The sequence below is a fragment of the Gymnogyps californianus genome, chromosome 1 (assembly GCF_018139145.2).
Source record: "Gymnogyps californianus isolate 813 chromosome 1, ASM1813914v2, whole genome shotgun sequence".
Lineage (NCBI taxonomy): Eukaryota > Metazoa > Chordata > Aves > Accipitriformes > Cathartidae > Gymnogyps > Gymnogyps californianus.
The window spans coordinates 166,159,575-166,175,061 of record NC_059471.1 but is presented as its reverse complement, the minus strand read 5'-3'; the positions used below and the strand labels follow the sequence as shown (position 1 = coordinate 166,175,061).

General features: G+C 36.1%; 1 protein-coding gene across 8 annotated transcripts in view; it reads right to left on the bottom strand.

Moving 5' to 3' along the window:
• Positions 1–15,487, bottom strand: part of ANKS1B (ankyrin repeat and sterile alpha motif domain containing 1B) — a 450,932-nt gene that overhangs the window by 244,240 nt on the left and 191,205 nt on the right. For 5 of the 8 annotated variants that reach the window (XM_050896196.1, XM_050896204.1, XM_050896257.1 and 2 more), the window contains exon 13: positions 8,882–8,907. The exons of the other annotated variants lie outside the window; for them this stretch is intronic. In XM_050896196.1, coding sequence (XP_050752153.1) covers positions 8,882–8,907 — 26 coding nt within the window. The remainder of the gene's footprint in view (positions 1–8,881; positions 8,908–15,487) is intronic. 8 annotated transcript variants of the gene reach the window in all.

Here is a 15,487-nt window from a genome sequence, read left to right as displayed (position 1 = left end):
AAAGCTCAACCAAGCAACAGTCTGAAAAGAAGATAGAAGGGGTCAAAGTGAAGCAACAGAATACCAAAGGCATTTTTGACCTGTTTCATGAACCCATGCCTTTCTTGTGAGGAGGTGGCCTATGCTGGACAAAAAAAAAAAAAAAAATCCCGAACGCACATCCCCATTGCTGCACAGACTTATTTTTGGCATCACAAACATTGTAAATCGGAAGATAATCATGCATACACTTACCGAATCTACTTTTCCTTATGCTAACTTTACAGAGAGAACTCCAACCTAAAAATGTAAAGTTTCATCCTACATCCTCATGAGACTACAAAAGCATTCATGGAGGTTACACCGAAGAAGCAGATGAGGAAGGAGTACCTTCCTTTTAATCAGGTAAAGGAGTCATCGGGTTGTATCAGTCTAAAGAGCATTACAAAATCTAAGGATGAATTTTACCTTTCCACAGTGCCTTTCAGCCTTTTGACAAAAAGGTTATTTGATGAGCTATGAAATTGCACACCCTATCTGCCGCATTCTTCAGAAAAAGGAAGCACTGACAATACGCAGGTCTGATGTTTGTGACAGAGCACAAGAAAAGTTTGGAAGTGTTATGCCTGAGATTGTTATTGTTCTGCTTCCTCTACAATTTCAAAGACTGTTAATACAATTAGGCTCCCACATATTCTTAAAATAAACTGGTGAACTAGGCAGACTTCTTTCTTCATTTCATGTACAAACACTGTGATTGATTTGAAAGCACCAGCCATAAGTGAATGCTAGATGTAGCTATCATCCCTTGCACACCCTCTACGTGACTAAACAATACTAACACAAGGATATCGTGTAGAGCCTTTACTGTAGCACTTGCAACAGTATCAAGAGCACTTAATTGACAGCTGGGATCTTAGAGACACCAACAATCATTTTTTATATGTAGTTCATCTTCTCTCATATCCCACTCCAGTGACACATCTGGCATAAAAGGCACCACTCTCTACAGTGGCCTCCAAGCAGTTGCTTCGAATAATCCCGTCTCCAGCTTGAAGCTTTCTATCTTCTTACAAAAAAAATCCCCTGCCACAATTTCAGTGGGAATGCTGCAAATCTGTCAGTAAGTGCATTGTAAATGTTTCTCTCATAAATTTATCATCATGTCAAATTTCCACTATCCTAACTTAAGAGTAGTTTTCAGGGTAACAACTGCTTTTGCTTGAGAATTTGGGAACGCAAAGGTGCTTTCTTGGAAGATATCTTTGCACATGTGATGCAGACTAGCTGAATAATAATAATGATTCAACTACATTCATCAATATGAAGACATTTTGTGTTGGAATAAAAATGTAGTTCAGTTGATTTTTTTCACAGTAGAACATTCAAAATCTACCAAATCAACACCTGAATAAAGGTTTTACATATTTAGAAAGAAACTTGATTTTTACATATGCCACTGGAGAAGACTTGATTTTCTTGAAAGAGAGCAATTATTTATTAGAATTTTACACACTGTCAAGAATTATGTAAATCAAGAGATTAAGATATAGGTCATTTATTTCTGAAGAAAACATTTTTTGAAGTATGAAGGGATAAAAATTGAACATAATTTAAGCTTCTAGTCTTGGTATCAAACTAAGGCTGAGTCATAAAATCACTTTGAAGACAGCTGTAATGATATAAAATGTTACTGTGTACCAGCTGTTCACTGAGAGTTTTCTGTTAAGAGATTGCCCCTTCCAAATATAAATTGTGGTATCCAGTGAAAAATCTGAACTACCTGAAGTAGTAATTTCCCTTCCACTAAGGGAAAATAAGGTTTTACACAACTTCTTCTAGATACGAAAGAGGATATATATATCCTTGTTTATGAAACATAGACAATGTTTTCATTACCTTGTTTAATGGCAAATTTGCTTCTTGTCTGAAAGACTCTCTAGATGATGGAAAAAGTGTAAGAGATGAAAACTAATTTGATGAAAATAAAAGTATGTATTAAAATTCTCTAAAATATCCCTCTGCTCTAAGTATTAATACAAGTGTACACTAGAAATAAACCGCAGACATAAATACTTCAACACTGTCTTGTTTAATGGCTGCATATCTGCACGCCTACAGAAAATCCATAAAAATCACTTTATTGTAACTTAAAACGAATATCTTTGTTTGCATCAAGTTTTCTCATTAGTATTTAACATTGCAGCTGAATCATGATAAGGGGGAGAAAAGGAACAGGTAATATGAAAGGTCAGCAGAAAGGAATAAACCCAAAACTACTTAAAGGGACATGAGATGTGACCACACTGCATTCACAATAACTACAGTGCACTGTATAGACCAAGATAGCTTTAAAAAAACCCTACATAGTTACAGATATCTTGCAATATCATTGCAGTGCATAGAATAGGCTGTGAAACTTGCTCCAAACCCCAGAGCAAATTAGCCTATGCTATGCTGTATTTTAATACAAGTTCTCAAGCTAGAGGCAGTTTAAAGATGGCACAATTGCCAGTTTTGTAGAAATATTCTCCACAATTTAAGTAAAATACTGTGGGTGCCAAGAAAGACCAAGGGAGTTAGTTTTTGCCTCAATTTGCCTAGCTTGCTGAGATACCTTTAAAAATACCAACTTTTATTTTTTTTAATTTAAAAATCCACAAGAACAATGTTACAAATTATTAAAAGCAACCTATTTCTTGTAATGGAAGACTGTCTACCTAAAGCAAATCAGAATGCAGAAGAAAACACTGTAGTCTGAAGTAAAAACTGCTATATTGTGACTCAGGAGCTACTCCTAGCCTTTTCAGTAGTTTACCAAGTGACTTTGGAAAATCAGTTTAGTATTAGTTTGCCTTCTAAAGGGCTTTAAGACCTACTAATGAAAACAGCACTATATGAGTGCTGATAAGTATTATCAACATCTTTTAAGATGCTTATCAGACTTCACCATAAATCCTGAATTTTTCAGAAGTCCTTTAAAAATGCTTATACTGTGCTTTTATACTTTAATCTTTTTTAACATGAAAGGAACTGAATATATGAGAAAACAAATTTAACTACAGTGTATACAAAGTAACATTATATATATAGTAAATTGAAAAATTAGAGAATGTTTTATAAAGCCCTTTGGCTATAATAATGATGTGTTACTTCTAGGCACATGTTTCAAAAGAAAATGTGAAGTTTCATAATTATGGTTTAATGGAATGAATTTAAAAGATTTAAAAGATTTAAATGCTTAAATATTATTTTGCAAGACATGACTTTTCACACAGTATGATACAATGAATTTAAATCAGAGGTAGATGGTACCTAGTATTCTTATAAATGAGAAGACTGATATGTCGGACAATCTACTGTTTTGTTCTGTGTAAGACAAACAGGCTGTCTAGGGTCCTTGAAAGCCATTTTTTACTGGAACAGGAGCTAGAAATACAGTGTTCATTTAAAAATTTATTTATTGTGCTTGCAGCAGCTGCACACACAAAAGTATGGAGAAAAATTGTCTGCAATGTTGTCATGATTGCCAAGTTCAATTAAATACTTGACCCTTTTATGATCTTTCCCACAGCAACCCATTTAGCTCTTAGACTTCTATTCATCATTAAATTTTTGTAATAAAAAGTGTATTCATCTTCTTTAATGCTGGCAACCAACCCCTCCTGAAAATCCCCAAATTATCTCAGCAGATATGACCTTATTTCAGAAGCTGTGGCCGGCTCACTAATGAGCTATGACAAAGCTGACCACTGACAAGACAGCTTTCTAAAAAATAAAGCAATATTTATTTAGAGGAGACATTTTGAAGACACTATCGTATAACATTATAAATTCCTTATATATATGTCTAGGTAACTAGGCAGTCATTGAGCTTATTGCCTAGAGGCTGATATGATTTAAGGTCACCTGAGTGACCTAAAGAATTTAATTCCATATGAAAAGTCACATCACTTGAGAATTTATACCCGCCTCTGTTATGAGAGCTAACCTTAAAAAATATGAGAGTCAAGACACTATCAATGCATCTGTGAAGCTTCCATCTAAACCCCTGTTCTTAATCTTCCCACTGCACAGCTCCAGCTTCCCAAACAGGGTATCAACCCTGTGCCGTGCAGTCTTCCCTCATCACTCCAAATTATGATCCCAATCCATATCATCTGCCTCCTCCTCTCTGCTACACATTTCATCTTCCCAGAAAATGACTCAATCCTCATGCTTTCTAACACTTCTTATCTGACATCCCTACCAAGGAAAGCACACCAAGCACCAGTGCTGCACAGCTGTGTAATGTGCTTTATCTAACTCTGAATGCAATTGTAAGCCTAATACCACAGTGCAATGTCATGCAAAAACAGAATTTCAGATCTGAGATACAGTCTTGTTTGTCAATATAATTTTTGACTATTTAGTGCATTTTGTCTATTTAGTGCTCTCTCTCAGGACTAACTAGTCCTTACACAGGTCTACAAATGATATGCTTCTAGTTCATGAATTGTCAGTTTTACCTTCACATGTTCATTGTACAATACAGAAATATTGTAAAATGGGGACAATACTAACCTTTGTAAGATGGTATAGGAAATAATTAATATAAATACATGTTTAAGAACTAGATCATAGAATCATAGAATGGTTTGGGTTGGAAAGGACCTTAAAGATCATGTAGTTCCAACGCCAATGCCATGGGCAGGGACACCTTCCACTAGACCAGGTTGCTCAAAGCCCCATCCAACTTGGCCTTGAACACTTCCAGGGATGGGGCATCCACAGCCTCTCTGGGCAACCTGTTCCAGTGCCTCACCACCCTCATAGTGAAGAACTTCTTCCTCACATCTAGTCTAAATCTACCCTCTTTCAGTTTAAAGCCATTCCCCCTTGTCCTATCACTACATGCCCTTGTAAAAACTCCCTCTCCAGCTTTCTTGTAGGCCCCCTTTAGGTACTGGCAGGCTGCTATAAGGTCTCCCCGGAGCCTTCTCTTCTCCAGGCTGAACAACCCCAACTCTCTCAGCCTGTCTTCATAGGAGAGGTGCTCCAGCCCTCGGATCATCTTCGTGGCCCTCCTCTGGACTCACTCCAACAGGTCCATGTCCTTCTTATGTTGGGGGGCCCAGAGCTGGATGCAGTACTCCAGATAGGGTCTCACGAGAGTGGAGTAGAGGGGGAGAATCACCTCCCTCGACCTGCTGGTCACACTTCTTTTGATGCAGCCCAGGATACGGTTGGCTTTCTGGTATGCAAATGCACATTGCTGGGTCATGTTGAGCTTCTCGTCAACCAACACCCCCCAAGTCCTTCTCCTCAGGGCTGCTCTCAATCCGCTCATTGCCCAGCCTGTAGTTGGGCTTGGGATTGCCCCGATCCATGTGCAGGACCTTGCACTTGGCCTTGTTGAACTTCATGAGGTTTGCACGGGCCCACCTCTCAAGCCTGTCAAGGTCCCTCTGGATGGCATCCCTTCCCTCCAGTGTGTTGACCGCACCACACAGCTTGGTGTTGTTGGCAAACTTGCTGAGGGTGCACTCAATCCCACTGTCCATGTCGCCGACAAAGATGTTAAACAGTGCTGGTCCCAGTACTGACCCCTGAGGAACGCCACTCATCATTGGTCTCCACTCGGACATCGAGCCGATGACTGCAACTCTTTGAGTGTGACCATCCAGCTAATTCCTTATCCATTGATATTGTTATACTACTACTACTACTACTACTACCATTAGTGTTAAAGATTATCAAACTATCTTACAAGCCCTTTCTTTATTGGGCACCATCTGTTTGTCTTTGGATTGAGGGAAAAAGGACATTTATATTAACGCAGAGTAATTGCTTTTTATTTCCAAGTCTTTGTCTTCTGGGTTTCCAAGACTCATTTTTTCTTATCCCAATAGTGGCTAAAACTTCACAGAGAAGATGCTTGTGCTGTACCAAAACATGTCATTTGTATTAACTACCATCCATTAACTTCAGTTCCAAGAGGAGAATGTGACACTGATGGAGGAATACCATCATTAAAGGCTGCACAAAGGAACCCAGGACGGGGTCACTGCATCTAGTCTTTCTTAACATGCACTGGTGCTGCAGAACATCAGTACTGAAGAGTTCAGAGACCATCCGCAGACATGCCATGAACTATAGGTCCCAAAACAATTTAAGACACACAGTACAAAAAACAGAGCTCATGCTGCAGTAAATTGGTAGGAGAGATCAAGAATACTTCAGATGACATTGGCTCTTTCATTCCCACACAATTCTTTGGGTGAAAATACCCAGAGGATCCTCTGATATACCTAACATTCATGAAGCTGTTACAATAGTTCCTGACTAATCCATATGGTGTTAACATCTGCCACTTTTCAATATAATATTCATTATTTCCATAGTGTCACATTTCTCACACATAACATGAATGACAACAAAACAATGATTTTGTGATAATTCTGCTTCTGAGAAAACATAAAATGATGATAAACTGCCATTAACTTTGGCATGTGAAGCCTTGTGCAAAGCCTACAGAAGTCAATGAATATATGATACTGCCTCAGAACAAATTTAAGGACTGTATTTCTTAACACGATCATTTGCTTTAGTTTTTTTATGTTTTAGTGCTAATACTTTTTATTACAATTAAAATTTGTGGCTTTAATGAATAGCTAGTAAATAAAATAGATTGTCAAAGTATTTTTAGAAGCAACTCATTTTTTCCTAGCAATACACAAGTATAACTGCCAGAATTCTCTGGAATTTTTCAGCAACAGATATGTAGTCATTTCACTCTTTATTTTGGAAGTCTAGTATTATATTAAGCTACATTTTTCCATTCTGTTCACACTACTAATATGTAGAGTTTTAACAGGATGCAAAGTCTTCTGTTTATTTATTATGTTTACTTATGTCACATTGTGAAGACACACAGGTCTTTAAAAAGCAAACTGTATAATGAAACTGTTCAGAAATAGAATGCATACCTGTACATGGTTTAAATGCAGTTTATTAAGCTTTCAAATATTGAAAACTAAATAAAGCTATATATCCAATTTTGTTTGGTATTTACATTTGAGTATAGATCTTTTTTTCAATTATGTGGTCTGCAAGTGATTAGTCAGTGTTTTTCCCTGCAGTAAGTGTATTAATATTTCTCATTAGCAATCAGGAACATAAACCAGATTTGTTCAGTCTGTATGTAGAAGGGGCTAATATGATAAAAACCTAAAAGCACTCATTTTGCTGTCAATCCTATATCCTGGCAATTACCTCTTAAATAGGCTGGACTTCTTATGTTAATTAGTGGTGTTTCAAAAAACTTACAATGTAAAAAAAAAAATTTTTTTTCAAGAAAAAGCAATGTATTTTGACATTTTTTCTAGAAAAAGACCAGGTTTATATCTAATTATGTATATGGGTAACTTCATTAATTCGAGCTGACCAGTTAATTTCAACTTAACATGTGTGTGAGCAAAGCCACCCGTAAATGGAACTGGTACACGGATTGCTCTCTCTAAAGACTGTTTCTCTCGATACTAAAATAGCCACAGGTCTGGATTTTCAGTTTATCTTTAAGTGTTTTAGAAGACACACCCCCCATGCCCCCCACACTCCCCATAAAGAAAAGAAAGTTTATACAAGCAAAAAGCAAAATCATCAGGTACTTTAGCAAAAAGGGCTGTTTTCAAGTAATAAATTGCCTTTGTACACAGTTCTTTGGTAGCAGAGACATGTTGAACAGAGACACGGCTTTTTCATACTTCCTTCCAGCCTGGCTATGTAAGAAAAACTTGTAGAGAGCCCCCATCACAGTGTTTTAATGTTTTGAGGACTGCAAAATGTGCTCTGTTACACTATGGACCATTGTGGTTCACAGCTGATGGAAGATGAGGAAAGGAAAAATGGAACCCTTAAAACCATCATCTCTCCCTCCAGGTACCAGAACTGTGCACTCAAACAAGTGAGCTAAAAGCATCAGGGTTCCTTATCTGCATAGGCAGGAAAGTTACGCTCCATTAATTTATGCTAAATTCACATTTTATTTTCTTCACCACTAAGAGGACTAAAAAAGGAACAGAAGTTTTCATTTTTCCTTTCACTGTATATAAGCATCTTCCTAAAATACCTTCTTATTGCCTCAATTTTTACTGAAAATGAAGTAAATAAGATCTGCTATTACAGCCCTGTGGAAAATATTCATAAACAAATAAAAGAATAAAATTGCATGACAAAAATTGATTAAAAAATGAATGTGAGATATCACGTACTTAAAGCCAGGAAAGGCAATGTTAGTGTAAGAATTTCAACTTTTCTCACTGTATAAACTCAAAAACCCCAAATCTTTTTAATATATCATTTCTCTGTTTTTCATATTACAGCATCTGATCTGAAGAGTACTTAATCTAATTAATACATTTAAGAACAAGTTAAGAACATAACATGGTTATTTCTGATCTTCCACATATTTCAATGTAATCTACCAACGAAATTTTGCTGTAGATTAAACAGAAGTAGGAGACTTACTTCAAACAATTTGACATTTTCAATTTGCAGCAAAACAAATCAGACTGATAAATTTTGTTGAAGTATTGGGCCTACTGTCCCCTTTCTGTTTAATCCACGAGGAGGAGCAGTTAAGTGCCTCTTTATCTAACAATAGCTGAAATGTGAAAACCACCAACAGGACTCCTGAAAATATCCTGCCCAGGAACACTGCTTCACAGAGCTACACATCTTTTGGGCAAGACTTGATCTGTATGCAGAGAATGTGAAGCTCTAACAAGAGCTTGCGATTGGCTGCGCATCTCTACATTACGCATATTCTGTGTGTGTCTCCCACCAAGTCACACCACTTCTCGGTGCTTCACTTTCCTCCCTGATAACTTCCCCTATGAGAACAGAGCTAATGAAGCTTCACGTCCTCAGATGTGCGCCCTTGGTTCTCTGACCTCATCCGATGCAACAGCTCCAGCTCCATATTTCCTAGGAGACCCCTCAACCTGGAACAGCACAGGGTTTGTCTAGTCCAGGGGAGTTTATTCACTTTACGCTTTGTAAAGCGTGATGGGCAATGCTTTCCTTACATGGGCACTCAAGACTGGGAGCTCTGCACAGCACTGACTGCGGTCAGGCTAGGAGAGAGGAAGAAAGCATCAGCCACGTCCCAGTCCTGGTATTTTACCGGTTGCTTAGGCAACCCAGCTCCACTGCGATGAAACAAAACATGGAAAAAGTAATCTCACTGAATGGGAATCCACTTAATTCAGAATCAGTATCCAGTTTATGCAGTAGTACGTTTTTACATAAGATCAGAAAAACTGTCTGGTTTCGATGCGTCTTTTACGCCAACAAAATTGGAAAAGAACTGATATCAACAACTCATATTATTTCCAAAATGCATTGAAACATGAAGGAAGCTGAATTTTAAACTCACTGTTCAGACAAAAATACTCATTGATATTTAGCAACATTTTCATAATAAGCAAAGCATTAAAATATTTTGGATTAATTTCTGTGATATAGGTGCAAGATCTATGGAAGCCACTCTCTTCTTAATTTCACAGACAGTTTTACGTCAGTGCTCTTCTTGAGCTGAATTACCCAGCTGATGTCCTGAACAGCAAAGCACAGGCTTTATAAAATCACTGCAATCTAAACACTAGTACTATTGTACCAAATCAAGGTAGTCATAGCACAGTCCTGGTACCACTTTTCATTTTGCTGATGTGGTTCTGGTGATGTCTCACCAAAAAAAATTCCAGTAATCTATACTTGCACTATTTAAATATGCATTAGTAATGGAATAAAGAATATTAATTGTAGCATTAATATTACTTCCCCCATAGTATTTTAAAAGTAGTATTTACAACAAAGCTAGCTCTAATTTTAGCAAACATTCTACAGCTGTATCTTAAAGAGTGTAGTCTTCCTAGATACTCTGAATTTCACTTGAACAAATGCATATCATTTAACACAGAAGGAAATGTAGTCAGGGTATGTTAAGCTAGAAGGACAATACAAGCAATTGAAGAGTCGACACGGGTTCACAGCCAAGAGCTCAGCATTTAGCGTATTCAGTTGAATTAGAAAAATAGCAGATGCATGGTCATTCCTTGTGTTTTAGAAAGGGAGGGGCTCCATCTAAAGACCAGAAGATCAGTGATAAAGATGTTAGGAAAACAGTGATTAATTCCCAGGGACTATGTCTTAGAACAAGTAATTTTCAAAACATCAAACACAGAAGAATAATCTAAATCATAGCAATGTGGCAAACATTAAAGTAGACACTGAAGCTGCTAACAGCTCTTCTTTACATAGCTTGTTTAAATGTAAAATTCTAAGAATCAGCATTTAACCCAGTTTCTCAGCTACATGCTAAAAATACATACTTGATTTTTTATGTATGATTTCCACTAATAAGAAATCTGACAATAAATGTCACCTACTATAGTGCCTGCATTTCACATTTTATGCTTAATGTAGACATGAGCTTATGTCTCTTTAAAGATAAAACAATTATTAGTTTACTGGTGTGTCACAGGTTATCTTACAGTCAGACATATTCCTCTACTGTTGGATATATGCCTTTCCTGCTCTCTTTATTTGACATAAATGCCCAAGAAGTCTGGATCCATATTTCAGCTTTTAAGAGAAATGGAAATTAATACTTCTGTATTTCTTTTTTATTTTAAAATATGGTTGCTGTGAGAACCTCATCTTTGGCTGCTTTATAAAATGAATTGGATTGATCTCTCCATTTTTCAGGTTTTCCTCTACTATTTCACTGTCAGCTTTAAAAAAACAAAACCAGAACAATCTTCTTTAAACAGCACCTTCATTTCTCACTATCACAAACTGAAAGGCTTACATTACTTGCTTTCACAATGCTGTACTATCTGTACACAGAAATGTGTGAAATAATTCTCCTTGCAAAATGCACAGAAATAAATTAATAATTAGAAGCACAGTCATTTGTACAACTGCTTTGATCCAAACACCATGAAACACATTTTAACTACCACTAACAGGCAGCTACCTCTGAAGAACACAATGGAAGCTATTCAGCAGATTATGAGCAGTGTCACCTATTTTTCTGCCATAGAAATTAAATAATATACTTCCCTTGCTTAGCATTTTAGATAGACAAACTATTGTGACCTATATGGGTGAAACTGTGATCAGCTTCTGAATGATGCATGAGCAAGGAGAGAATTAGGATCAGCCACAGCTGAAGTCCTCTTGCTCTTGCTTGTTTTTCATAAAACATTGAAGTTCTGTGTTGGAAATCCTGGGGAAACAGGGCATGTCTATGCAGGAGCATGTACAAGTATTTGCTTAACTTAGAAAAATCTTTCTCTGCATTGAGTTTATAGATATTTTAATTATGGAGGTACTTAATTTTGTTTTTTCAATGTAAGTCACATTTGACAAAGAATGTGCCATTTATTATATGAATTAGTTCTGATTATTATGCTGATAATACCAAATTAAATCTGTATGTTTCTGTTCTTTAATCAAGTAAGCATTACTTGCATTGACTCAGTTTGCATAAAGCACACATCAAATGTTAGATAACAAAATGTTATGCAAAATTTGGAAAAAAAAGAAGTCCAGTGGTAACCCTCAATTGAGTATTTTAGCAAAACAATTTAAACCGGTAAGACTATTGCAATGTTAAGGAATTTGAAGAAAGGTTTATATTAGATTGTTATCCTAAACTGACTCAAATATTTCAAATACAATAATGAGTCCTTTGGTTAAAAATATTTTTTAGAAACTAATACTTACATCACGAGATCATAAGAAATCTTGCTTACACTGAAGGAAATATCTCTGTAACTAAATTAACACTGACAGTTGTTTCATAAGGGCATAATGTTTTACTGATATTTCCCTGAAGAAAGCTCAGTTTCATGATAATATAGCAAAAATAGGTCAAGACTTGAAAGATGAGGATATTATACTGCAAGCTTTTAATGCAGGGAGAGATCAAATTTCCACCTGCAATTTTTGTGTTCATTTAATCTTCCCTGTAATAAATTACAGTACAATTGGCAGTGATTAGAGTACATTGCAATTTTCTTTTTAAAGATGCAAAAGGAGCTTCATGAACACAGCAACATTTTGAGTATCAATTTAAATTCCTTGGAGTGAATTTTTACCATCTGGGAAATGCTTCACACTTAACTTATTTTCAGTAACTCTTTGCAAAATATCAGGGCAGCACAGTTTTCACCAAATCTTTCTTTATCGCAATTCTATAATTCCAATATGCTATCTAATTATAAAAAAAAAATGCAGAATCACACTTGAACCGTAATTGGGACAACTTTTGCATCTGTTTTGCTTATTCAGGCTTTGAGCTTCAAACAGCTTTAGTAAATACCTTATTGGAAAGGTATATTTATATTGTTAACCACACTTTTCAAAACAGCCTTCACATTTACTGTGCATTTCTGGGTCCAGATAGAAGTTCAAAGTCACCAAAAGATAATCCCATAAGAGAATATTCTATATACCTTCATTTCCCAAACATTACGCCACATACCATTAAACAGTGCAAACACCTTTCAAATTTTGGGTAAGCGTCTTCCATGTTGTTACACTTCCTCATACATGGTATTCTAAAGCATTTAGCAGTGCATCCAGTTTACTCATTCCAGAAATCTGGATGCTCAGAAAAGAATGTCAGATTAATTTCCACATGTTTAATATAGTTATTCTCAACTGTACTTTAGATTTTATATCATCAACCAAATTCACTAATGTTTTATGCAGACAAAAGCTCCAATGGTGGGTCATTAAAAGAAAATGTGTCCTCTCAACCTCAAGCCAGGAAGGGATTGTGGGAGTTGCACTAAATCTGGGAAGGCTGTGAATAGAAGGGTGGCAAAATGAATAGCTTCAAACATCCACTTTAGCCACTGATGAAACCTTTTTGGTATCCTGGACAACTCTAGAACTGTCTCCAGCATGATCCAGAGATCCTATCCTTAGTGATAACATGCCCTGCTTTCACTTTATTTGAAATCTCCTTATAATCTATACTAACATAGGAAGATATAATTGACCCTCAATGCCTCAGCAATAAAGATGATGATGTAACGCTTCATTGCAACGATCTCATAATATTTCAGAATTCAGAGTTATGCAGAAAATTGGTAAGAAAATGTTCTGAAAACCAGACAGTAGTAAGGTGACTATAGCTGTGATGGTCTGAACTAAATGTATCTTTCAAATACAACATAATTCTACATTTTCTATTTATATACTGCTCTGAATCTACACAGGGCCAGACTGTGTACTGCTCCTGATCTTCTGTGTATGTGTGAAAGCCTGCCATAAGACCTTACACCACCTAGCAAGACAGCTGTTCAAGAACAGCAGACAGCAACTCTCCCTGAACTCTTTTCATGCTAGGGACTGAAGAGATAAACCAATCGTCTTTTCTTTTGGCATGTTTTACATTAAATATCTGAGAATACCGGGCAAGGAGGTAACAGGCTCCAAATTATTTTCCATGAACTTGCACTCTTAAGAAGGGGTCAAAAATACTGGAAATGGAACAAAGTTTTCTAACACCCCCATGCTTTTCTAATAACCACCTGTCCTGCACGATTCAAGTAAACTTCTTCATTGGCATAATGTGCAATGGACAACAGACTCTCCTCTTTCCCTGTTTCCCAGAGCAGATTGTGCCCAACTGAGACAGATCATCTTTGATGCGCCTCCGTCAGAAGAGCTTGTGACTATGTGCCACAATTTAGCCCATAATGTTTTCTGAATGCTAAGTGCTAAACTTAAAATTAGGAGCTTCATATTATTCTATTTTTAAAAATGATATTTTTCCTGAGCAGAGATTGACTCCACGTCTGAGGAAGCCACAGAGAATGAGTTATTTCATCTATGGGCAGAAATAATTTTGCTTCTGGCATATACTTCAAAGCAATTTTTAGAATCTGAAACAGAAATAAGTGATGTACTGTGCTAAAATGCCCCAAATTGATCTCTAGCCTTAGAAAAACAGGAAGCATGCAGATTTAAATGCTTTTTTAGAGCACAGAATAATCCCAAGTCTTGTCAGTTAAATGTGCCAGTCCAATTCAAATCTGTTTTAAATCACTGTTCAGACCTATCATGCACATGTTCTACTTTAGAATTATAGATTTAGTTCAGAATGATATCCCACTGGTTTTGAACTAATGTATTTGCCTCCACTGTTTTTAGAAAGAAAAAGCTCTTCCACACTAGCAATTTTTAATGTGTTGGAGTCTGATTCTATCTGAAATCTGCTAAACTCAGTATGAATATTTCCACTAATACCAATAAGCTTTGGATCAGGCTCTTAGAGAATTTTAACTGGTAACCAGCATTTTAAACACATTTCTTACTGAATTTCATCTATTGTCGGTATCAAATATTCTATGACATCTTCTGAAGATAGTCATAACCATAGATATCTTACCAAATATTTTATTTTGCAAAACATTTTTGCACATTTGGGTCTATGCAGTGACTTCAAAGAATAATACAGAATATGTAACTACAACATGTAATTAAAATTCTTTTATAAAAAGGCTAATTTATGTTTCAGGTTATGAATGAATGAGTGGTAGCATGCAGAACAATTTGCTATATCCATTAAAAACCAGCAGCAATTTATTTTGTCTGTCTTGTAAGATGATGTAACTGCATTTATTTGATTTTACAGAAAAGGATGATTTAGGACTTTTTCACATAATTTTCTGCTCTTTTTGGTGGAAAATGTTAATTCATCTAACAAAAGATTCATGAGATGTAGTTGCTGGTTTCCATAACGCTTTCCTGGCGAAAGATTTCTCAGCTCCAGAAAAGAATGCATGGATGAAACTTGAGAACATATGAACCTACAAGACCAGGAGTTTGAGGTATCCATTAGTGATGTGGAAAACAGAGGTTTAAATCCCTGCTCAGCTCATGTACTTGAAAGAACGATTTTATAGCGTAGGTAAGTACCCTAACCACCAAGCTGCTGACTATTTGCTTTCGCTTTCTCTTCTCTCTCCTCTTTTTGACCTATCTCATTTTTCTTGTTCTTTCTCATAAAGTTTTGACAGGCGACAGTATTCCTAAGTCAGAATACAAAATACTTTTAAATTTTTCATCAGATGTTAGCATAACCATATCATTGACATTTACTTAAGAGAACCACTGGACCTAATGCCATATCTTTAGTTTATTTCAAGCTTAGCTCTCAAGTTTCCAGGGAATAAACGAGGGGTGTAACGAATGCTAAGAAATAAATTTCTATTAGATGAAAAATTATTTGCTCAGAAACATAAAAATATCTTTTTTTCCTGTGTCATCAGTGTTGTTATCCTTGAGTTATCAGATTTAGGACTAAAATGACTAATAGCTGTGAAATATAGTTAATGTCCTTTTACTATTCTGTGTATTTATTTCCTAATACTATTTCAGTGACAGTACTTAGTAATTAATTCTTTAAGCTTAATTTGCTTACAGATAGGATGCTAATCATACAATA